At 40.9% G+C, this 25,867-nt stretch overlaps 2 protein-coding genes across 3 annotated transcripts in view; both read right to left on the bottom strand.

Moving 5' to 3' along the window:
• LOC147248932 (unconventional myosin-XVIIIa-like) overlaps positions 1-25,096 on the bottom strand; it is a 63,650-nt gene extending 38,554 nt beyond the window's left edge. Inside the window, exons 1-17 of one of the 2 annotated variants that reach the window (XM_086225916.1) lie at positions 25,008-25,096; positions 22,491-23,586; positions 13,026-13,097; positions 12,380-12,406; positions 11,015-11,071; positions 10,234-10,321; positions 9,360-9,466; positions 9,092-9,268; positions 8,776-8,986; positions 8,555-8,697; positions 8,363-8,463; positions 8,186-8,249; positions 7,349-7,493; positions 4,934-5,104; positions 4,183-4,273; positions 3,618-3,810; positions 540-626 (exon numbers count right to left, since the gene is read on the bottom strand). In XM_086225916.1, the coding sequence (XP_086082042.1) occupies positions 540-626; positions 3,618-3,810; positions 4,183-4,273; positions 4,934-5,104; positions 7,349-7,493; positions 8,186-8,249; positions 8,363-8,463; positions 8,555-8,697; positions 8,776-8,986; positions 9,092-9,268; positions 9,360-9,466; positions 10,234-10,321; positions 11,015-11,071; positions 12,380-12,406; positions 13,026-13,097; positions 22,491-23,468 (2,712 nt within the window). In that variant the 5' untranslated portion in view covers positions 23,469-23,586; positions 25,008-25,096. The remainder of the gene's footprint in view (positions 1-539; positions 627-3,617; positions 3,811-4,182; positions 4,274-4,933; positions 5,105-7,348; positions 7,494-8,185; positions 8,250-8,362; positions 8,464-8,554; positions 8,698-8,775; positions 8,987-9,091; positions 9,269-9,359; positions 9,467-10,233; positions 10,322-11,014; positions 11,072-12,379; positions 12,407-13,025; positions 13,098-22,490; positions 23,587-25,007) is intronic. The other variant, XM_086225918.1, reaches the window with a different exon arrangement.
• LOC147248933 (uncharacterized) lies at positions 14,568-15,369 on the bottom strand. The gene has a single exon (XM_086179038.1). The coding sequence runs from the start codon at positions 15,303-15,305 to the stop codon at positions 14,568-14,570; it is 738 nt and encodes a 245-aa protein (XP_086035164.1). The 5' UTR covers positions 15,306-15,369.
• Positions 25,097-25,867: the final 771 nt, after the last annotated feature.

The raw sequence follows: 25,867 nt of genomic DNA, 5'->3' as shown, positions 1-25,867 counted from the left end.
ATAATCTTTTTCTTCTTTTGGTGTGCTACTCTACAGTTCATTGTCTCCGATGATATCAACATAAGAGTACAGACACATTAAAAAGTAAACACTCCAAGCAACTTGAATGAGACCAAAGTGATCTCTGACTCTCTAAACTCCAACATATCTGTTTCCATGGAGCAGATCACAGGCTGCGAAGGCCAAACATCGATTTTCTTCTTTTGAAGTCAATTCTCTAACCTTTCTTTCCCTGCTCCCACCTTCTCTTTCAACCCTCTGCCAAACAATAAATTCCAGCATTTGAAAACTCACATTACAAAAACATCTACTGCTGATATTCATTTCTGAATTAAATAATGGTGCCAAGAGAAAACCATGTGAAAATAGATCATGAAAGGCCTGTGAGTCCCCTTGGTGTTCCAAGATGTATTCCACTGCATGTAATTATACAGATAGAGGGTTTATGCATAAAAATCTCAACAAAACATATCTGACTATACAAGAGGGTATTACAACAAAATATTAAAGACAAAAGAAGAGGCAGACATTAAACATACCAGTGCTTGGCTTGATGCTTGGTCTACCACAGCTACAGACAGAGATGTGCTCGGTTCGGTGTCATCTAAGACGATTTCTATGTTCTCCTGAAGGAAAAGAAATACGCAGGTTGACACGCTCCTCAAAGTGCAACAGAAAATCACATTTAATCATTTCTCCTGCCAGTATGACCAATGTCAATGTGTATGTTTTCTATAAAAATCCTGGTAATAGTTTTGTATGACTAAAATTTCCCAACTGAGGAGTGAGTTCCTTTGATTGCCAGTGTCGGTGTTTCACCTACAGCATGAGAACAATGTAAACAAACTGCTACTGCGAGTCACAGTCTGCAAAGCTAGCAGGGATATTTTAAAGTGCAATGATTCACCAGCATCAAACAGGACTGAAGTGACTTTGCCGTGCACTTTTCCCAGGGAAATGTTTGTTTGGTGGCTTGCTCAACAGGATAAGGTGCAGTGCAAGATGTGGTTTCATATTTTTATGTTATGTTCCTATTTGTATGTTAGATAGCAATAAGACTTTAGTAGGGAAACTATTTTCTTGTTGCTGTTTTTGTATTTTGTTACAGGCACAGTCTGGCTCAGTGTGACCACCTGTTCCGTTATTGTTTTATTTTCTTCAGAGGAGAACACCCGAAAACAGATTATTTTTGAAATTTAAAATCACTTTTGAAATATCAAATCCCTGAAATACAATGACCACAATTTTAAAGCTGCTTTCAGCCTGTTTTAGTATTACCTCAAAGGTTTTTTTTTTCCATGTGCTTTCTTCTTTGATAAAATAATCCATCTCTGACACAGGTATAGATTATCAGTTGGCTGATTAACAGCCATGCTTATGATGGGTCAATAAAAGGTCAATTTAAATCCTCCAATAGTGTGACATTGAGGTAAAAGACAGCAAGGGCGACTGACATGTTGCAACCTCAACCATGCTGCAGTCGTAAATGTTTGTTTTTCCAACAACAATCCATCTTTGAATTCATTTAGAGCCTTTTGCCTGAGAGAAATGGGTTTATTGGCCTGACTGCCGTCCAGTGTATGTGTCCAGTGCAAATACTTCAATACTACAAAAGCAATATTTCATTAAAAAAGTACAAGAAAATTTTATTTGTGTCACTTATTTGTGACACAAATAAGTGACACAAATAAAATTTTCTTGTGTCACTTATTTGTGATTCCAGAACGCAGAAAGAGACAGTCACAGTATATTTAGCTTGAAGCTAATGATGTCCACAAATTTCAAACAACAGCAAAAACGTCCAAAAATGTCTGTTTACAAACTCTCAAGCATGTTGTCATCTGCATCTTCTTCATCCAGTAATCCACAAAAACATTGATTTGAGCTCACAGTTCAGACCGTGTTGCTGTTGTTTGGTGGCATTGGCTACGTATATGTGGCTGACCCTTTCTGAATTCTGGAATCACAAAAAAGTGATGCTGTGATGAGTACCTAAATGGTTAAATACACTTTTTAAAAGTATTGTTTTGAACTACCTCCCCACCCCATTAAAAATCAGCCTTATGGCTCATAATCCTGAGAACAGACAGAAAGACAAATAGACAAAAAGAAACATGTATGGAGGTACGAACTGTGCATATATGTGTTCTTGTCAAAAAGTATGTCAAAAAATGAACTCCCCTTTATCACAGGGGTGACTGTGTCTGTGAGCCTCGTGAGGGTGCCGGGAACCATGCTAATTCTGTGGAAGGATCTGGAATTTGTAAGCCTTCCCTTCAGAGTAAAGTATGAGTGCCCTTTTCAGACGGGAAGGACATGGGCGGTTGTCTCGGCAAGTTACTCATTCAGGAGTGATGTCTAATAAATTATTTTTATGGGTATTGAAGTGAAAAAAACAATAGCATATGAGATGGAAGAAACCTAAAAGCCACATAATAGGTAGAACGTTTGGCATTTGCTGAAACTGTTTTTCCTATAAATGAATGAAAAATCACAAATATTTCATTACTGTGGCAGCCAATAACACTTCTGGAATGAAGTGGAATGAAATATAATAAATTACCTTCACCAGAGCAAAACAGGCATGAAGCGGCTGACGGTGACAAAGTGCAGGCTGCACTGGAAATGTGTGAAAATGTTTGCAATGCTAATAGTAAAAGTGCGGGCATGACAGATGCTAGCATTCAAGTCGGCTGTCTATGTGAAGTAGCCTAAATGAGTCTCGGCTGCAGACAGTTAATCTGGAAACACACACATAAAAAAAAACCCAAAAAACAATCCACACAGCTGCAGCACTCAACAACGTTTAATTCTAAAATGTAAAGCATACGCCGCTCGTGTGTATCACAGTTAAACCTGCCTGTCACTGCAATTATTGGTACTGAGAGCTGTTTAAAATGAGTTTGACCCAGTTTTCAATGACAGTTCCACAGCTTCTTATATTCTGAAATTCACTGACAAGAGTGAATTATGCTACACAGATTTATGCAGTATTTCATTTCGCTCCAATTCCTTTTCTCCCAGGCAGAGGATGAGGGTGGTAACGTGGGTGGGAAATCCCAGGTTCCCATACTCAAAGTATGAAAAGTAATACAATCAAGATTTCTGGTTAACTTCAGTGTACTATCGGCTGTGTTTTGAATAAGATGGATACCTGGAACAGCATTACTGGATGAATATTTGTAACAAATTGAAATCAATCCTTCATTCTTAAATATCAGAAATTCCTGGGGACGATTGTGCACATTTAATGTGGTCTAGACAGAATTCAAAGAAGGACAGAAGAAGAATAGTTCCTCCATCATGGAGCAACAGCAGTGCTGTGCAGCTAGGCGTGTCTCCCGGAGGCAGTTGTGAGTGACTTTACTTTGATCTCAGCAGAAGAGGTGAAGACTGGCATCACTAATGAGAAGGTCTAACACATGAACTACTTTGGCTTGTCACAGCTTGTGACAGGTGGGATGGATAGTGTATCTGATGTGTGAACACATACACTATTGGATTTGATGTATCTGACAGAGAGCGGCAGACAAAGGGAGAGAGGGGAGGAAAAGAAGTAGGAGGAAGAATGAGAAGGAGGCTGTGTGCACAGCACGCAGTACTTCATAAATCCTTACCTCCTTGTATCTCTCCAGCTCCTGCACATAGGTGCGCTGGTAGAAGAGGGTCTGCAGACGTTCTTGAGTATAATTGTGGCATAGGTCCTCGAATGTTGCGCCACAATCGCGCTTCGCTAGCCTGGGGTTGTGAAAGCCTGGTGTGTCCACAATGAGCAGAGAGCACAAGGAGAGCTGGCTGCATTTCAAGGCCCTAGAGCAAAGACACGCATGCAAGCGCATACACACACACACACACACACACACACACACACACACACACACACACACACACACACACACACACACACACATTAGAAGATATTGTATTGATTATTTTCACCTTATGACCCATAGCTGCATCCTTAGCTCTCTGCACTCTAGCTCAACCCTCACTGAACTTAATCCAAATTTTCTTCAACGTCTTAAATGCTTCAAACTCAATCATGGGTAAAATCCCTTGCAAAGGTTTAATCCAGGTGTCCAGACACTTGAGAAGTTGGTGAATTTAATGGAATATGTTTAAAATACTGTACATTTACGGTATATTGCACTGCATATCTTAAACGAAAACAGAAATACTAACCGGTTTATCAAAGAAATTAGGATAGTGAAGAGTTCAGAGTAAAGCCCAGCTGCCATGGCCTCTAAACACTCCACGGCCGTCATCTTGGACCCTGCCGTGAAAAGTAATTTAAAAAAACACTTGACAATAATTTCCCCATCATCAAATAACACAAGAGGCAGTTATTAAAAAAACTAATAATAATCAGTAGAGGCTGGACTACGGCCTCTGCCTTCACTACTAAAAGGATAATATCTGAGCATGTTATACCCAAAGGTATAAAGTATTCAAAATATGTGTTAAATTGTTACTGTAAATCACTTTTAAACAGTTAAATGGCCACCTGCTAAACTCTGCACTGTCTCACAAATATTGAGTTTATTCTCATTTCCATGAGCTCACACATCTATGGGTGCAGGTTCAGAGGTGATAAAGGAAACAGATGTCATCCATGTCTTGCTCAACTGGAATAGACTTTAAACTGTGCTCATGCCCTTCAACATGTGCTGTAGGCTTGACGGCAGTCCTACACACGCGAAAAATCAATGTGAGGCAATTATGATTTCAAGGACAATGAATGAAGAGTAAAACCAAAGTTGCTCATCCCGATATGGAGTGTGAATTCTCTGTCAATAGCCATTGTAAGGCTGTGGTATTCATTACTAAGATAAGCTTTATTTTCTCCAGAGCATGCAATTTCCCCCAGGTGATGAGCAGCAGAGGTGTGCATGTATGCATGTATGTGTTGGGAATGACAAAAGGTGGGTGGTACCCGTGTCTGCTGTGCCATTTTCGTCAGGAGCTTGGCGGCTGATGCTGGCTCTGGGCAGGGTGCCCTTGGCCTGGTGCTTGAAGATGGAGGAGGAGAGCTCCTCCAGGGTGCATCCCAGCAGGTAGGCTGCCTTCTGGGCCCACTCGTGACGTGCAAATTGTTTCCTGCCAGCTGAGACACATGCATAAAAACCTTCATTAGCCCTTCTGCCAACTAACCCTTATGCATGATTAGCCTGGTAGTTTTGAGACAACAGTGTCGCTGACGGGGTAGGATTATGTCTCTGGCCATGCTGACACTAACACAGCTGATGAAAACATGCTCTAAAACATGTTGGGTCTCAAAAACAATTAAATTCATTGGGAGGGGGAAAAAAGGCACATCAGTAAGCTTCCTCAACATCTACTTCAAGTTCAAATCTTATGAATGAATTTATCCAATTGAGAATGAGAGCAAAGCTTATCACTGGGAGACAATAACTCATGTATTTACATATACATCACTGGAGGAAAGAAAACAATTTTTATTTATTCTAAGAAATGGAAATGTAAGGATAGGAATATAAAGCAGTTTTAATTCAACAAGGAGTGGAACTTAAGGTAAAGAGAGAAAAGGTTTGTGTTTCATCAGCCCTGCAGAATCGTTGCATGAAAAGATATTTTCATATTTTCCTTAGTAGATGTTCTCCACCACGTTTATTTAAATAAACTCACAAGGACACTGTGTTAGCTTATACTGCTTGGATAACACAATACATAAGCCCCCTTCTCTTACCCATCTTCAGTAGTGGGCCTTTAATTAGTTCTAGTGGATTAGAGATCATTGCTGCCCTCTTGTGTTACAATATGAACCTGATCTGCAAGATGACTATATTTTCATCCATCCATCCATCCATCCATCCATCTTCTACCACTTATCCTGTTAAGGGTTGCGGGGGGGGGGGGGGGGGGCTAGAGCCTATCCCAGCTGCCTTCGGGCAAGAGGTGGGCTTCACCCTGGACGGGTCGCCAGTCCATCACAGAGCCAACACATATAGACAGATTTTATAAACAGGATATTCTCTCTTGTCTAACTCTCACCTGTGTGTCAACTCTCAGTTATAACTTTTATAGTAAAACAAAATCTTTCTACATGAGAATCCTGCAACAGGAGGCCAGCAGTTCTGACAGGACAGGACATATGTCACGCGGTAATTTGCAGATCAGAGAAAAGTTGCTAAGTGCCGGAATTCCCAACAGCAGATGCTAAACTGGGCAATGATGAAAAACAGTTCCTGGATGATGTTACACTGCAACCGTAAAGACAGGCCTCCAGCAGAAGGGAATGCCGATAAATTGGTGAGCAGACAATGAATGTGTATAAAACACAAAAAAATTACAGAGCTACAATCACTGCTTCTGATCTATACGGTTTTTGTCATTTGTATGTTGAATAGTTTTAGGATATTCTAGTTTTTATTGAAAAGTCCCAAAACAGAGAGGGTCACATATGCAAATGAAGCATTCTTATAAGACATAACATCTGCATTATGTGGTCTAGGTAGTTAAATATCTAGATGTAATTATCAGATCTACATTCAGAAAATTACCATAAAAAAAATCAGTAACAATGCCATCCTTGAAAAAAATGATCTGAACCTCAACAGTGATAAAAATCTTTTTAATGTAAGAATTTCAAATGACAGATATGTGATTTTAAAATGCAAGTCAAATTCAGTGAGAAGCAGTTCTATTACATTATAACCATCAAACTCTTACTCTAAGTTTCGTCATACAAATAGCTGAAAAAAATCAACACAGCTGGTTGTTTATTTAATGCCTTCAAGCTCTTTTTTTGAGGAAGAAGAAGAAGAAGAAGTCTTACAGAGAGCCAGCAGCAGAACTGATTCTTTGAGCAAAATGTAAACAACAGTTAGAATATACTAAAACAGGCAATGCTGCAACAGTGTTTCTGAACAGTTTTACTGAGGCTTCAGAACTTCCAAATTTATTTATCGTGGTCACACATTACTTCGGTCGGACACACGCTCAGATTTGATATACTTAATCTGCTGCGTATGATCATTACTGAACTACTGCAGGTTAAATCTGTGACATTTCTGTTTGAGCGATTGCATTAGAATGCTCTAACAACCTGTGTGTACCTTTTAGTGCAAATGCATTATTCATCTGGATTACAGCTGCATTGCATCACAGTGAAGATGTTACAAACAGTGAGCTGATGCAGCCTCAAGATTTGTGAGTTTGTTATTGTAAGTGTTCTTGAAAAGATGAAGGTCTTTTCAGGTTCTTTAATTAGCAAGTCAGCACTGTAATGCGCAGGAATTTCTCTGTCCTTCTTTGTTACTGGTATTAATATGGAATTATCTTGACAAATGTGCAGCAGTGGAATGGCAATTTAGTTCAACAATCTTACCTTTAGTAGCTCCTGCAGCCCCGAGATGGTAGATGGCCCCGAGGACGAGCCAGAAGGCCCTCTGCTCATCAGCACTGACCCCAAGGACCTTCATGGCGGCCTGCAGCTTGGTGAACTGCTGTGAGGCCCGCTGCTTATCCTCTGCCTGGAAGATATCACATTTATTTCAATAATACTGTTTTCAAAAACAAGTTTCTTCTTAGATGTAGTTAAGTAATTCACATGAAGGTATTTTGCAAAACAGACCAACTTGCAAATTAAAAGTAAAAATACAATGAGCAGCTGTTGAATAAAAGTTTTTTGAGTCCATTTTTTTAAATTGATCATCAAAGTAATTTAAAAAACCCTTGTTAGTATTTATTGGTTTTGGCCCATCATAAATTAAGGCCTGCTGATGTGCACAGCAGCATGGCTGCCAACAGATGTTCAAAGTGTCCTTTTGGTTCATTCGCTATCTTGACATGAAATAGCAGGTAAGCACAGGCATTACTAATTCCATTCATTAAGGCTCTACAGGGACAGACGCCTTCTTTGGTGTCATTAGTAACACCTTTGTTTTCCTACTATTTCATATCAAAATTGCTGCTGTGAAAAAAAACACTGTGGCATTAAAGCCAACCTGTTAGTTTGCTAGCACGTTCATTGCATGGTAGATATCGATCATTGTATTGATATCAAGTATTGGTGAGCTGGCGCAGATAAACAGCTGTACTGGTATGTTTTTAAGTCTGCTTTTGTGTTGCATTATATTTAGACTCCTATATCACCAGGAAAACTGTATTTATATCATAGCAGTTATAAACTTTATTTTAAGCAAAACTAATAATTAGCATTTACCTTGGTCTGAGGCATGATGTCAAATGCGTTGTTTTCAGCAAAGTGGTTGAGGTGCAGTTCAGTTCTGATTGAGAAATATCAGATAAAGACTGAAGATGACATAAATACCTTACGCTATAAGTAAGGTATAAGTAACACTGTACAGCAACATAATACATGCATGATAGTGATCCTGACCGTAGAGCGCTGTCTACGCCAGCCATCAGGTAGTAAAACACATTAAATGTGGACTCTCCCTCTGGCCTTCTAGTTACTCTCATCTTCTCCAGAAGCATGGTCTGCAAGGTTCCAGCAGGAGAGAAAACATAAGTTAGCATCCAAGAAAGAACACCTGCTAGTGTATAAATGTGAGGGGGGGGGTTTTTGTACCTGAATAGAGGCTGAAGTCACCTGACCCGCCTGGTCAAAGTCCAAGGATACAATATGGGAGAAGCGACTTGCATTCCCATTCATGCAGGTAGAGGCATTCCCAAATGCCTCCAAAACTGTGTACACTGCCTGCCATTTCTCCGCTGCAGAGTGAAACACAGAGATGTTTTTAGCAGAGCACAGAAGATTCTGATGATTTATGTGGATTCTTTTCAACCTACTAGAGAAAGATTTGTTGGTGCTGCCAGCAATGGTGACCAGGTATTGGATGATGTGTTGACAATTTGTCGTTTTGCCGCTGCCACTCTTGCCCAGTAAGACAATGGACTGATCCTGGCGAGTGGTCAGGAGATTTCTGTAGGCAGACTGGGCCATGCTGTAAATATGAGGGGCAGCATCCTCCCTTCTGCAGCCCTTGAACATCTGCATCACCTGTCAGGGAAAACACATTATGTTATATGAATACCTTTAAAGGGTTAATTTACCTCTGGTTGTTGAGCTGTTTCATTGAGATGTGTCCTTATATGTGCAGCTTACCTTCTCAGAGTACATTGAGGGGGCACTAATGGGGTTAATGACCACCATATTGGGCCCAGTGTGGGTGTGCACCAGGTTACTGCCATACCGCTGACGCAAGGAGTGTATCACGCTTGACTCATTCAAATACTGAAGAGAGGCCAGGTCCTCCACACGCTCAAATACCGGAGGGTTTGCCTAGAGTTCAAAGTCAGAAGGGGTCACAGTCTTGCCTACCGTCATTCCTAATTGATGTGGTTCAGACAGAGTTGATGTGATGATTAAACACCTTCTCTATATCATCATCATCCACGTCCAATAAAGATCCGTCACTCTCCAGGCGGATTTTCACCTTCCCCTCTGGCAGACTGCCTGCTTCGGTCTTCAGGAGAGTTGCTGGATCACCACAAAGACAAGAGTTCATTCATCATATGATCTCAACCTGAGCCCAGACGCTTCATTTAATGTGTGTGTCTTACAAAGCCTGGCAGCTCTATCTTTTAATAATGTCTACGTGCTTCATTAAAACTAAACAAGTTTTCAGTGTTGAAAACACAGTTAGTCTAATTACATTCAGCCCGAGGTAACATCAAAGTTGCAAAAGCATTCTATGCTTCAAAAACACATCTTTACAGTGTAACACTTGAATGACATCGAAAACGAATGGGGGGGAGAAAGCTTGCTATAAAATACTGACATGGAGGAGATAAAGAATATATAAAGAGGTTTTGTTTTTTTTGTTTTTTTAATATGCTCATTATCTGTCATATTTAGTGCCAGACAAGCACATACCCTTCTCTCTTCTCTGTGTGCTTTACAGAGCTCCAGACCCCCACTGTTAGTTATCTGCACTCCAATGAATGCTAGCAGTGGGGAAGTTTGAAGATGTCTCAAAATTCATCAAATACACTTTCCTCTAAAACGGTGTTGTCTGCTTTAATAGAGCTAGGATGTGTTTAATGTGCGGCAGGAAAAAAACTGTTGAAAACTACAAGATGTTAAGCTAACTAGCAGCCAGTCGTTCAGTGGGGGTCTAGGGCTCTGTAATGCATGAAGAGAGGAGAAAGGTCTCTGTCTGCTTGCCTGGCTTTAAAAATAATGGTAAATAAGAGTATTTAACAAAAAGTTGTCATGTTTCATTAAAAACAATAGTTATTACTAACCCAAGGAGAATCCATCCTTGTGGACAAGCCATACTTTTTCGGTGTGGTACCAGGCTCTTTCTGCTACAATCTGCTCTTCACTTTTGCCCTGGTAAGAGAGTAAAAACATTCCAGATGACAAACTGATACATAACACACATGATGCACAGATACGAAAAATTTGGCAAATATATATGATTGACATCGATATGATCTTCACATTCACATCAACACATGGAAAGAGGATGAATAGTACTGTTTTCTTTTATTTCCTAAACATTTGTAAAAAGCCCACAAACAATATGTTAACTGGATTGCGTCCTTTCACCATGTTACAGTTACACCAAGTTTATGTGTTGACTAAAAAGGCATCACAGCTGGAGGGTGAGACAGGAGTACTTCATCACAATGGAGTACATCACAATGACAAAAACACGTGTGAGGGGGAACAGATGACTTAAGACAAGTGTGTGGAGGGAATTATGCACAGAAACACTTCAGGTCCACTTTAAGGAGACAAGCAATCAAGACACAACACCCATAATAACATGATAAAGGCTGAATAGCTCCACCAAATTAACAGGAACATATGCAGTATTTGCTCTGCTTGAGCTTGACAGCAACTGAGGGGGTTCTTCAGTTGGTCAGGGACACTTCAAAACATGGTGCTACATCAAAATAAAATCTGGGCCTTCCAGGTGCTGCATTGCTAACTACAGGGCTAATCTTTATTTGTTTATCAGAAACACAAAGCACACGTAACTTTGAAATACAGGGGGAATGCACCCAGTTATGGTCAAACCTTTGCTGCCGAGTGTGCTGCCTGAAGGATAGCCACGGGGTCCTCGATGGGCTTGGACTGGAGGAGGGAAGCAGGAGCAGAGGTCAGCTGAGGAAATCAGCACTTGCAGTGACCTGACTCACTCCACTGTCATTTCCAAATGCACAACAGAGACATTGCAGAATACAGCAAGAGCAGCAGCTGTCCAATATTGCAACACAAGTCAAGTAACACCACTAGATTCAGTCACGTAATTCCAGCACTAATGCTAATGTCAGCACAGAATTAATGTGAACAGTCCAAGTTAACATGATCAGTGCACATGCAGGGCACCATTCACAAGGTAGATGCAAACACCAACATTCAACATACTGTGTGTTATTCTAAAACAATGATTCCCAAACCAAGGGACGTATAGCCCTCCCGGGTGTATAGTATCCTCTTAAGATCAGCCATCATAAATAAATCAGTGTTACATGTTTTTCCATCATACATTCTGTGATAACCCACTCCCTCTCTTCTTCTGATTGGCCCTGACCCTGATCCATCTCACTCCACACACTTTTAGGCAGCAGTGCTAGCCAATCAGAGGGAGGGTTTGGGAGGGTCTCCTGTGGATACGGACCCAGTAGACCTACATTTGTTTTCCCTTTGGTTAGGAAAAATAAGGCTATTTCGCCCTCAATATGCTGCCAGACTTGCTCGGATATGGATGAATATGGGTGCCAGCTAAGGACCCAGTCTCGTCAGTCTAAACTGCTCTGAGGTTTCCAGTACCATGTGGGACAGAGCTAGCATTAATGTTAAAAGTGCTAGCCTTGCCACTGGTGGTGTTAGCATCAGGATGAATATTTCAAGGGGTACAGGACTTTACAAAGTTTGGGAAGCACGGTTCCTAAAGTTAGAAACCATTGTTGCATGCAGGTTTTTTTTTCTCAATTCACACAATTGGCCCCTAAAAAGCATACCAGAGAAACTGTTTGATATCACTGAACATAACGGTGGAAAAATGAAAATACAGCCTTTTCTCATTAATTATTTTTCAGCTGCACACTAATTGAAAGCATGTAATGGGAACACCTCCACCTTCAGTCCACAAAGTGCTTAATAGTGTTGCCTCATTCACACTGACATTCATACACACTCTGATGGTGGAGGCTGCCATGCAAGGTGCAGACCAGTTCATCAGGAGTTCCTGAGCCATGCAGTCCCTGTCAAAATTATACTTATTAAATATAGAAATCTCATCCAACTGTGGATATCCTGTTTTATGTCACCTAAAAAGAACCATTTACAACCATGAGGGGACCCAAACAACAGGCAAGTGTGAGTAAAATGGGGTCAGTAAAAAAGAACAAACAGAGCCGACAGTCAGGCAGGTTGTACCTGAGAGGATTTGTGGCTTCTAGCACGCTAGCCATGCAAACATCAAAGAGGCCGGCAGCATGTCAGGACACAATGACCCACAGAGAAGCAAAGAGTGGAGACATAAGACACGAATTGACACAACAGGAGACCAAAGCAAGAAGGAAAAAGACGTGTTCTCTCAGTGCTCTCAACACTGTGAAATAAGCAGACATCATAATCGCAGATAAAGCCAGTGGACACAAGACATCGTTGCAGAGGAGGTGCTCCAGTGGAAGCGATAACAGAGTAACTCACACAGCAGGGAAGTCTTAACCTGCTACTTTGAGAAATTTCATACCAACATTCCTGAAACAAGAGTGTTTCCAAAACCACTTGAGGAAGAGAGATTGAACTCAGTTTTAGCAAAATGTCTACAGATTTTATACCTCAGCTGTACACATCTAGGTAATACGGGATTTGTTCACACAAGAAAGCCTGCATATTCACCTTTGAATCTCCATGGCTATTAAGTTTTCACACTAAGTATTTGCAGAAGTACTGGCAGTACAAGAGCTGGGACACTTTCGGCACATTTCCCTCTAGTGGGGAAGCTGGCAGGCAGGTCACATGACAAGCCTTGGAAAAGCGTTTGCAAACCAAACAGACTGAGGGAGAGAGAAGTTACATCATTGCCATTGATGGTGAAGATCCTCTTCACACGCCTGTAGTCTTCCTCAGTTGGAGCCACATCTGGGACCTGGACCAGTAATTGTAATTAGGTGTCCAGAAAATCAAAGTAATGATCCAGACTTGATGAGGACACACAAACATTCCATGAAATGTTGAGAAACACAGTGTTACATGAACACACCTGTTCATTCAATGCAGAATGAGTCTGGGGCGAAGCGACAGGGATTGGCTTACCACTGGGGGCCACAGGGGGACAAGGGGACTCCTTTACCTTCATGCAACAAAAGCAGATAATGCTCAAGCATGGCTACACAATGGAGGAATAACTAAGATGACAATCAGATGGTGACATTTGCTTTTCATTTCAAAATTAAAAACAAATTCTTTTAATGAAAATTGGATCATTACACCTAATATAAGAGCAATGATTCAAAGTAACAGAGATACAACAGTATCTTTTAAGAGTTTTCCAACTTACTACGCATTGGAAACTAATAAAAAAACTCATAATAGTCTTTTATGAATGTACTTGAAATGATGTAAAACAGCAATATTATGCTTGCTAGGCAAAATAGTCGAATGACTTTGGGATCATATGGAATGATAATGATTCTAGGTAAAGACTAAAGATGCATGGGGGGGCTGCACCTTATTTCAAGCTATAAAACCACTGATCTATGACATGAATGCCCTATAACTGTGTGCGACTGTGGTTCCTGTATCAGTAGATCAAGTTTTGGACCATAACTGTTTGTTTGCTCCGACTTGAAATAAAATTCAAACAATTGCAATTACATCATAATGTTTAAAATATCTGGGCCTGACTCATTTTATGTTTAAATGTCAGAAAGACTGAGGCCATTACAATGCAATAAATTCCCTTCTCTCTAATAAGAAGAATAAGAAGTTTCTGTGAGCATAATTCAGCTGCTTGACATGAACAATAGCTCTGCCATTGCCTTTAACAGAAGCTACCCTGAGAACATACACATACAAAAATCCAACTATATATCCAATAATACACCATGTTTCATGGGCAATTTTCGTATGTCACTGGGGTTCTACTTATCCGGTAAAACTGTTTAGCAGGCGTATACCGATTATTTCAGTCTATAAGAATAATATTACTGTCTTACTGTTGCTTTTAACATCATCAGAAGACCGTGACTCAGTGGTCTCAGTACAGGAGAACAAATTCTAGTCTCTGCTAGAAAGAAGTGACAGTAATGAGCTACAGCTCAGTGCACACAGCAGTGCAGGCCATGAGTACCCACTTACAACCACTGATGAAGTCTGATCATGAACTGGTACACACACCCTGCTTCCATTCACATGTTCAGGCTGGCTTCATTATCTAAAGGCTCATTTCTGATCAATGATGAGCAACTTCGGAGGAAATGTCAAATGAATTACTTTCCATTATTGATATCAAAGCTCTGATGTTGCCTAATTATGATCTCTCGCCCAAGTCTGTTCAAGTTGAACGTGTCCTTAGGGGTAAATAGTGTGAGTGGCGTGTCTATATGAACTGTTATTATCACGCAGCATGCTCCACCCAGGGGTTAAAGGTCAAGCATGCACTTCTTTCAATTACTACCTCAGGTTTCTTCACAGCAACTACACGAGGCTTTGGGATAAACCCTGCAGGAGGAGCGAGGGGGTCCGTCTTTGGGACTGGGATGAATCCTGCTGGTCTTGCCAAAGGATTCTGTTTTGGGGGCACTGGACTAGATTTTCTGGCAGGAATGAAACCAGGTGGAGGGGTAAGAAGGTTCTGTTTCGGGGCAGGGATGAAACCAGGAGGTGGGGCCAAAGGGTCAGGTTTGGGAGCAGGGATGAACCCAGCTGGTGGGGTGAGAGGGTTGGTCTTTGGTGGTGTAGTGGTGGGTAAAGATGTGGATGCCGTGTCCTCCACAGTGTGTTTCTCCTCGTCTTCCTCTCCCATTACTCTCTCCCCCTCCTCCTGCTTCACCTCTTCTTTCAAATCCTCTTTATGGTCCTGGGTGCGGGTGCGGGGTCTGTGCTCCTTGGTTCTACTTCTGCCCATTAGACTGGTCAGACCCATGGAGATATCATCCCCATCCTCCCTGCCAGGTTTGCTGGTCTTGACCACAAAATTGGCTCCAGCGGCAGCTTTGGCCACCTCAGACGCAGTCGACAGGTTCTGATCCTCCATCGCCAAAGGAACCACACGCCTAACCACTCTTCTGACAACCTTTACCACCTTCTTAGCACCAGAACTGTGCTGTTCTTCTGTAGTGTCTCGATCACCCATGGCAATATTGGACACTTCCCCTGGTGATGCTGTTGTCTGTGAACCACTTCCTGTGTGGCCTGATGCTGACTACTATCTACATCCGACTGGTTAAAAAACAGAGCAAGGCAAACAAAAAACAGTGTGGATTATTTTCTTGACTGACACTGATAAAACGATCAAGATTAAAACATCCGGTTCTGGGATAAAGGACGAAACAGATGTAAAGAACATCAGCAAGTGCATTTCCATTTGTGGATCTTAAAGTCCTCAGTTGAGCTAATGTGCAATCAAGCCCTTTAACTCAGCATTTTCAATCATAACATTTTTTTTGGAGGTTACAGGAAAACAATAAGTGTTGGTAGAGATTCATTTAGGGAATAAGAAGTACAAAATATTAAAAAGAGGTCTTACTCAAATCCAAAAATTAGCACATCAAACTGGCTAATGAACACAATCAGAGTGTTAATAGCCAGCCAGAGAACCCACGGTGAAATCAAAGACTGCCAGACTTCACCTCATTCTCTGTTAGCCTCGGCCTGTTGGCCTATTGCTTTTCTCAACACCACTCTAAAATTCACAAAACACAACATTCCAGAAATATGGTAAACTGTCTTCAGCTTGCAGAAATGTTTATTATTAGTGGGGATTTTTTCAGAACACAAAACAGTTAGCATCACATGCTCTGATAAAAAAAAAAAAAAAACACTTACATCTGGATTATTCTCAGCTTTAACCTACACGAGGAGAAGTGAAACAAAGTAGATCAAACGGCAGGTTCTTTTGAAAGCTATTAGGTACGGTAACAGTTCATAAGTTCAACAAGCAACAATCTGATAGATAAAAAAAGTGAAGGCAGAAAAAAAACATACAGAAAAAACGAGATATCCTTTTTGTTCCCCGAACAAAACGTGTGATTTGAACGTCATGGTGGCAGGTCAGGAGTCATGGAACAAGCTGGCAATGTGGGACAATAAATGTATGGAATGATGTGAAATAAGAAAAAGAAAAAAAGAGGCGCATTATGTAAAGGATGAAGAATGGGAATATGCGGGTATTCTGAAGTGGTTCTCTGTACACCAAACACACACTAAACCAAGTCAACCAAGACACTAAATTGATCACAAACATGATCACTATAGAGAGAGGTAGAGACATTCTTAGCTATCAACGAAAGACATAACTACTCAGCCTCAACTGTAGCCTCATGGAGCTAAAAACTACGCTTTTACTCATTGGAGACACAAACATTAGCTGCACAGTTAGCTGTTTCACCGTCTCCTCCCCAGCTTTCATAAGAGTCTACACCTATAAATAGTTTCAGCAGCAAAGGAGACGCCATCAGAGCACAAATGGAACTGCTGAGCAGGGCATGAACACCCTGAGAAATGCTCGTCTGCACACACACACACACACACACACACACACACACACACATACAGTCCACCAGAGGCCTGAGTCCATTACCTTCTCCCTAGGCCTGGTTAACCCCCCAATCTTCACTCTGTCACTGAAGCAGCACAATCAGGACCAAGGCTGGATAAGACCCGGGTCTACAAAGAGCACACCCGGACTAGTCCTGAGTGCATGGGAGGGGGGTCCCGGAGGGCGGGGTCAAAATCAGGCAGCACTATGATCTGAGGTGTTGAGGTGGGGGAGTAATGTGAGAGGAACTGGGCGAGGGACAGCTGCTGAACAACACTGAGGCTATGAATAGAATCTGCATGGCAATAGCGCTGCCACTTTTCCCTGCCACTCACAGCTCCTGGTGACAGTTCAAAGAGGTGGTCTCCTGTCTCCTATCATCCAAAATGCTCTGAGATAACCCCTCCACCAAAGGCTGAAAATACAATTAACACAGTTAAGAGCTGAGGAAATTACCTCACACAAACAAACATGTGAATGGCTGAGAATTTTTATCCCAATTTTGTACCGAACTTGAATGTTTCATGAATAAACACAACACTCTGATAATAACAAAAGTGTATGTAATCTGCGTACCAAAAAAGAACTAAGATTGTTAGGTTGATGCGTTCCTTACAGCCAGTGTTTTATTCATGCACTTTTGCATCACTTTGTGTTGGTAACCACAAGATGGAGCTATTAACCAATGTACTACCATGTTACACTAATCACTTAAATTTAATATGTTTTGTTGCTTCACAATGTAACACAGCAGGTCCACATTTAGCATTAACAAAGTTCTTTCAGGTCTGTATTACATTGTTAATAAGAATTTTTAAGCATTAAAAAAAAAAAAACACACACCAAAAAAAAATAATAAAATAAAAACTGCAATGCCATGGAATATGTATACTTTGAATGTCCCTGCAAATATCTTTTATCTTCTATGAGGAGTTCCTTCCAAGTTTATCTACTAGCACTCAGCCAGACACACAGCCTAGCTGGTCTACGTTGGCTAATCCTCCCCGAGTCAGTTACTGGGACACAGCATCATGTCAGCTGTTTGTCTGCTCTACACACAGGCAGCGCAGAGCAAAGATTAAACACTCCATACACACTGGTGATTCTGACCCACTTTAATCCTTCCATAGGATCAAATCTGCTCAATTTTTCTAACTGTTGTGAAGCATGACAGTATTTCAAAAATAAAGTATGATTGTGAGGAACATGATACTTTTAAGTCCACGCATAATTCTATATCCAGCTTCCGTATGAGTTAAACATGGAATGTAAGTTTTACACTGAGACCAGGATTAAGCCGTCCATGTTAGACATTCCAATAAAAGAAGTCAGCCCTCAGATTCATAACATGTCATGTGACCCAGATTTTACCCAGAAATAATAAACAGGCCTGAAGATTAGAACTCTTTCTCTTTGGAAGTAGGCCACATTGATACCATTTAAGCTCAGGTGTGATGTCACCTGTGGTTACTGTGATTAACGAGAACTGACAGTAAACTTAAAAATGCTGTCATCTAACTGGGCTGTTTTGTCATCACTCAGTCCAGCTGCCAAAGGCTAAGCCCTTCAAAGAAGTTAAGGTCTAAAAAGTGTTACTGAACAAAAACATTTCAAGTGTGTAACAGAGCAAAAAAAAAAAAAAAGACATCTTAAACCTCTATCATGAACCAAACAGCCTCGTCCTTGGAAACCCCGCCTCTTTCTAATCCATGCTGGCGCTAATGCTCTCTGCTAGCTGCAAATGGGGATGATGTCATTTAAATGGGCAGCTTGGGGAGGAGATTACAGCTTTTGCTAATTTCCTAATGATAAAAGGGTGCCTGGTCTGCTTCAAAGCAGGAAATATAAGAGATAATTGGGTGACGCAGGCATGTTAGATATTTGGTAACATCAGGTATGATAGCTTTATTACAGGTAAACAGGTACTGAAGGGAATTAACCTGGATGTTACTCAGACATTACAAGGTTTATCTATTCATGGGGGGGTGTATAATGAAGCTATATCATTGTTCTTTGAAATAAATTGTAACATTATCATTTTTTTGTAATGTGCCTTATTTTCATGCTATAATAAACAAAAGAATATTTATGGTTTGTGAAAGAAAATAATACAAAAATGAAATCATAAAGTAAAACTCCCAAAATGTTGAAAAAGAACAGGAAAAATCCATCCATCCATCGTCATCTTCCACGTATTCCTTACTAGTAAGGGTCGCGGGGGGGCGACACATAGAGACAGACAACCATTCACACTCACAGTCACGCCTACGGTCAATTTAGAGTATCAATCAGCCTCGTCCCCTCTTGATGTCTTTGGACTGTGGGAGGAAGCTGGAGTACTAGAGAGAACCCACACAGGAACAGGGAGAACATGGAGACTCCACACAGAAAGATCCCGTGACCCTTGAACCCGGGACCCTCTTGCTGTGAGGCGACAGTGCTGACCACTGCACCACCGTGCAGCCCACAGGAAAAATCAAATTAAGTAAATATTTACATATAATTAAAATAGGTCTTTTTTAATTCATACATCTAAACAATGTCTTTGAAATGACAGAAGTTAGTCTACCAGCCTTAATGATTTATCATACATAAACCACAAAATAGGAAACTTTATTTCAAATGGAATAAAGATATTAACCTGTTGCAGAATAATTAATATCAAGTAGGATTAATTAAATATGGAGGTGAAATTGTCTCAATAAAAACAAGATTAGCATCTTAGCAGTCCCACATGTTTAATTAGCCATGACCACGGCATTTCCTATGCCAGCTCTTACAAAAATTGACAGCACAATAACAACAAGGCAGTGTCATGTGCGTGTTGATGATGAAACCAACCAGTTCACCAGACGCCAGCGATGCTAGTTTTGCTGCCATGCTGGTGGGAGCCAGCTGACCTCAAACTTATTGATTTATGTCAATCGGCTTGAAAATGACATTTTTAACAGTGTATTTCCCTTCCGAGAGTGAGACAATAAAAAGTGAACCAAAGTGGGATGAATTCCTATATAAACTGTAGACATTTCTTGTATCAGCTGTTACTTTGCAGAATGTTTAAACTCAATTTAGCGCATGTTGTGTTTCTTCTCAGCCGTAGCGGATTTCTTTTTTTTCATGTTCACATCATCCCCTATTAAAACAAACCAAACCAAACGTAAAAATGTATTAAGCAGATAAAAACATGCATTGATAAAACTTCACATTGCTGTAGGACCATTATTTCTTAATTTTAAACTTGAAATTAAGTCTTTGCAAACCAAAAAAAATGCAATGTATTTAAAATCTGTCCACTCATCTGAGCCTAAATATCAAGTTTACATGATGGCTAAGAGGGATTAGGGAAGAACCTGGAAGCTTTGGGAAGAATAAACAAAAGCAAACAGAGGAGCACTTGTTTTGGTTTTGTGTGGCGTGGATAGAGGCTGCCACCCAATGGACAAAAGATCCATGTGCATATTTGGCCTGACGATCAAATATTAAATATTTGGCCCAGAGTAAATCTAAGACTCTGAATTAGTAGGGATGATCTCTTGTATTGGCACATCACTACCCCATGGATGTAATCAGAAACCAATAACAATAAAAAAAAAGGAGGAGAAACAGCTCTTTATTACAACTGTTTCTCATCACATGCCTACATGTAGACGGGTCATCACCGGTTGCCTGGATAGAATAGAGATTGAATGGGCTTCAATCTATTCACCTTTGGACCACCTGTCTACCTCCAATCTACAGGATCCATCTTCCATATAACTCCTGGACCGAAAGAGTGCGAGTCCAAACTATTATTCTAGAAACAGCCAAAAGATGCTCATGCAACACATATGATATCCAACTGTGTTACAGAGCTCCAGATCCAGAATCCAGCTCTTTTAATAACCACCTATAAATAGTGCTGTTGGTTCTAGGTCAGCCTCACATGCATTTTTTTTTTTTTTTTGCTTTTTCGAATGTCCTGTCTCACGGCAATCAAGATCAGTGGAATGTAGGACAGAGAGAGACAGGCATCTCCTCAAGTGAAGACCGTGAATTAACTTCTACAATTGTCAAGTCACATTTTATTCATACACCCCAAAAATCACAAATCACAGTTTGCCCCAGGGGTCTTAAAAATCTGTTCGAGGAGCAACACCCTTCAGGCCTCAGAGGCCTTGATTCAAGCGAGGAAAAAAAATACCCCAAAAAAGTCTTTTACCAGAACCTATTAAAGTACAATGATGATGATACTCTGATACTCCTGGATGTAAAACATGCGAATTACAAACCTGTGTAATTTTAAATTAGGATTACTTATTTGGAGGAACTTGCTGAATGTTACTCGCCTTTTCACATACTGATGCTATGGGCAGCACAGTTTAAGTGTCATTAAAAGTAGATGTATAATATTCTGATAGCAATGGATGTAATTTCTGACGTGTCACTGCACGTCAAAAGCTTGTAAACAGGCCTTTTACAGTCAGTCTGCATTAACAGTTCATTTAAATTTGATCAAAATGTGCAACATTAGCTAAAGGCAAAATGTGTGCAACAATACCGTTCTAAATGAAGTACTGTGGTGCTACAGGGATATACCAGTCTGCAAATGGTATTTAGGTCCCACATGCAGAGAGGCAAGGAAGCAGGTATGATTTGATGAAAGACTTATCTAATCACAAGGAAAATAAATCAAAAGAAACAACTGGCAAACTACTCAAAAACTAGAGGAAGTGTAGGGAGTTACTGCACAGGGACACAGGTATGGTGACAGGGAGACATATAGAGACATAAGGATCTGACAAAGACTGATGTGAGAAACTAAACCTCTGTCAGCTCAACGTCCACCTTGGTGGAGATGTGAGCTTTCTATAGTTCCGCTATGTGTTCTCAAAAAGTCACTAATGACACTAGAATCATCACTGGCTCTAATATTAGGAATCAGATCACAACTGCAAGATCAATCAGAGTAATTAGATAGTATTTACAAATCCTTCGGCTCGAGTTCATGCAGCTGAACAATGAGCACATGCCTGGCTCGACCCTGATGAGATCTGACAAACTGGAGACCGTATTGATACAAAAACAGCACCAGAGTCTGCAGGGGTGCACCTATGATGATCTTCTCCTTTATTTTTTTGATCAAAGTGGAAATGATCAAATGCAAGGATTTTAATGATATAATTGAACTGTTTTTTGTGGAAAATATTATTGAAGTCTTATAAAGGAACCTTTACGAAAGCTTAAATTCAGATGTTGTTGTTCTAGCTAATAAAGAGTTTAACCTGACATTTCCATAGTTGTTGCACATGGTAATCCAAGCAGAAAGAACTAGTGGGATGCCAGCCAAGTCTTAAAAGACCATATGGCCAAGAGCTTCGGAGGCGTTTGGACCGTTGTCTCCTTCAGCGTCCCATTGTTTGGTGTCAAAGGACTGGGGGGTGGGAGGAGGGATTATACAGCACCAGACACATTCTCTCTTTCATAACACACACACACACACACACACAAACACACACATACACACACGCCCTTACACATACAGGCACATTGCCAGATCTAGGCATATTTTAACCAATCAGTTCATTACAGGAAAGGAGTACAACAGACATTGACATTGTGTGTGTGTGTGTGTGTGTGTGTGTGTGTGTGTGTGTGTGTGTGTGTGTGTGCGTGTGTGTGTGTGTGTTCAAAACAACACACATCCAGCAGCACCGTAACAGACCCCACTCTGCCTCTCAACAACATATATGACAGTAAACTCACACATGTTATAATCTATTAGTTTAACAGACTGCAACTTACATGAAAGCTTTCTTTGCCGAGACCCTGAGACGTCCTCAGCCAGCTGCGGTTCAACTCACTCAGCTCCAAAATGGGCTGCACCTTCAGCCGGACCGTGTCTCCAGATTGACGGATCATCTCAACTATGTCATCCCTGCTCTTATTCTCCACCTTGACCCCATTCACCTCCACCAGCCTGTCACCTGGCACCAATCCCAGCACCCGGTCCTTGGTCCCTGCACCTGGTTCAGCAAAGTGTACCACACGCCGAAACACCCCTCCATCAGGTAGCCTGTCCAGCATGGTGGTCCTTCTCAACGAGAAGCCAAAATCCCCAGTGTTACGCCGTTGCAGCTCCAGTTCTCTTGGGTCTGGTATTGGGGGAGGAACAAGCACGGGCAGCTGTAGGTCAACGCCGGGGAAGGTCTTCTCCACCAACTCAGGGATGGATTGCGGTTTGGTTAATTTAAGAAGTTGTAAAGGTCTTAATCTCTGGGTGGAAGCTTCTAAAACATTGTCCTCTTTGCTCCTCTGGGAGGACAAACGCCTGGGACCTATCACAGAATTCAGCTTGGCTAATTCCCCAAATTTCGCAGCTCTCTCCTTTACCGAGCTACGACTGTGTTCCTGGAGGTGTTCCTGGATGTGTTGCTGGTTGTTCCCCTTCATGTCATCACTGGATGTACTTGCACTTACTTGGCCCACATCCTGCCCCAATGTGTTGCAGTTGTTGAGGCGCTCGGCCTCCAGGTCCGTTAGGCTGAGATCTGTGCTGGAAGCTACTTTAATTGGAATAGGACTGGAGATCTCCAACTTGCTCCTGCAGTCCCTCTTAGAGCTCCCGCGATTCATTTGGAAGAAGCCTCTGCGTATGCTCATCTCTTCAAGACTCTTTAACTCTGCCTGGGACATACGCTCTTTCTTGTCTTTCTTGTCTTTCTTTTCCTTCTTGCCCATGTCCTTCTCCTTTTCCTTGTCTTTCTTCATTAGGTGGAACATGCTTGACCGTTTCGGATGTCTCTTAGTATGAACTGCTTATAGCCAGACAAGGACAGCTTTATAGGAGCTCATCCACCTGAAGGCCTCTACTGTAGGTCTGGCAACACCAGAAAATGTTCTGTAGGGAAGAGAGACAGAAAATTAAAATACAAGTAATTCCATTTTATATTTTATTATTTAATAATATGCTTATTTGCCATCCTCCCAGAGCCAGACAAAAAGATTAAGACCCTCCTCAAATGTGTGTGTGAATTAGGCGGCGTAGACCCTCAGAGATCAGCTAAGCGCTAGTTAGCTTAGCGTAATGAACGGTCATGAGTGGGAAGCAAAAACTGTGCAAACCAAGCTAATAATTCCCATCCACTACCACTCATTGCGCTAAGCTAACTGAAGCCGCATTACCACACCTGTTTTTTCACTGCAATGGGAATAACTTAGGTCAAAAGACACAAACAGAGCAGAACAGAGCAATTTATCATTTTCTGGCACAAACTTTGGACATGAGCAGTCAGCGTTCTATTATCAACAACGTACACACCTGCTATGAAAGCATGTCACTGATAACCTCTGCAATTTTTTTCATCTCAGCCACAAATTAAATCTACCTGCTTTCATGAAGGATTCTAACATTCTGTGTCGGATATGAAAACCTACCACAGATTGTGTACAAACACAGGATGGCGAACTCTAGTGATGTTTACATAACACTGATCCCTTCTTTAAGGTGTGTTGACTGCATGTTTGGTTTTGAATGTGGCCGCCATCAAGTACAAATTTAAAAAAGAAAAACTGAAGGGTCTGGAAAAAGTGCAGTGGCAGAGAAAGTGTAGCAGTTAGCTGGTCTGTGTTAGCCTCAGCTGAAATAAAAATTCACAAAAAGTTGATACGTTCCTATAATCTAACAAATATGAAAACATAATCATTCACAATCAAAAGTACATGCAAGTGTGCATGGGCATCAACCATTGATCAATTATTGGCCTCAGTAGAGAGAACAGACACTGACCTACTATTGAATCCGTCTGACAGTGTCCCATCATCCTTCACTTTCCTATGTAAAAGCACTATTATAAGAACTTTGACCTTCTTTTCTCTTTCTCTTCCCACTTCCTCCTGATCTCCCCTCTCCCCTCAAAGTGATGCACGACATTTACCATTTAATTCTCCACTGACACCCATCGACCCCGCTTTGTTTTTATGAATCCATAATGTGCAAATTTGCACTTAATCCAACCTTAATCACATATCTCCTGATGAGAGAGGCGAGGGGAAAAAATCGAAAGCATGTTCCAATAACAAATATTCTGAACAGAGTTGTAGTTGCAAGTCTGTGAATATTGGCGAGTAGGTGATTTAGACTGACTGAACATATTTAGCTAGGTTGTGCTACTACAAACCCTCAGCTTGGATATAATGCTCTCCCTCCCTTTAAGCTGCTTTGCCCTCATTCAGGTCGGTGGCCATAGAGAACATTTTAAACACAGTGTAAAGGTGTAAAATAGCGAATAAAACACGAGCGGCAGAATGAGAGTGACCTACCTATAAAATAAATGTACTGTCTTGCTTGAAGTTTTCTGCATTTTCTTCCCCTGAATTGACAGGAGGTGCGATGTACTTGTGCTACCTTCAATGACTCGCCGTAAACTCCGATTTTTCCAACGTAAAGACAGGGAATAAGCAACGGAGGGATAAATCTAATCTCGAATTAGTTTTGGTTTTTTTTCATCAAATACCAATACGTCGTGACCTACCTCATGCTGCAGTAGAATAGTAAAACGTGCTTGAAAATACACGTTTAGGCTTAACAGTGCGTGCTAACGAGAGGAAACGCTACATTTAGCCTGAAAATGAAGCAAGCAACCAATATATCAACGCCAATTTGATATTTTTTTACAGAAAAGACGGAGGCTGGAATTATGTGCAAATAAATATGTTTAAGGGTCACATCAACTTATTTTTAGTCTGTTGTTTTCATGTTGTCAGTTTTTAAATTAAACTTTAACATGTAACAACCCAATTTTTTTTTCTTTTCTATTCCATTCCTTTGACATTACCTGAAAAATACAAATTAACATATTGATGTTCATTAAGTTATTTACTTCTGCTTTTGAATTTGGGAAATGTCTGTACTGATGCTTGAAGGGTTGTGAAAATGAAAAGAAAATACATCTTAGATGATTAGATAAGTAGATAGATAGATAGATAGATAGATAGATAGATAGATAGATAGATAGATAGATAGATAGATAGATAAAGCCTATCCCAGCAGCCTTCGGGCGTGAGGCGGGGTACACCCTGGGCGGGTCGTTAATGGAGAAACGGGGGGGAATTGAACCGTTGACTGTTGTGTTGGTACACAACATAATAGACCGCTATGCTAGTTTGGCGCCGAATTTAAT

The sequence above is a fragment of the Aulostomus chinensis genome, chromosome 15 (assembly GCF_037954235.1).
Source record: "Aulostomus chinensis isolate RoL2024-O1b breed Wild chromosome 15, RoL_Achi_v1.0, whole genome shotgun sequence".
Lineage (NCBI taxonomy): Eukaryota > Metazoa > Chordata > Actinopteri > Syngnathiformes > Aulostomidae > Aulostomus > Aulostomus chinensis.
The sequence above is the reverse complement of the archived record's forward strand: the minus strand, read 5'-3'. Positions and strand labels throughout refer to the sequence as shown.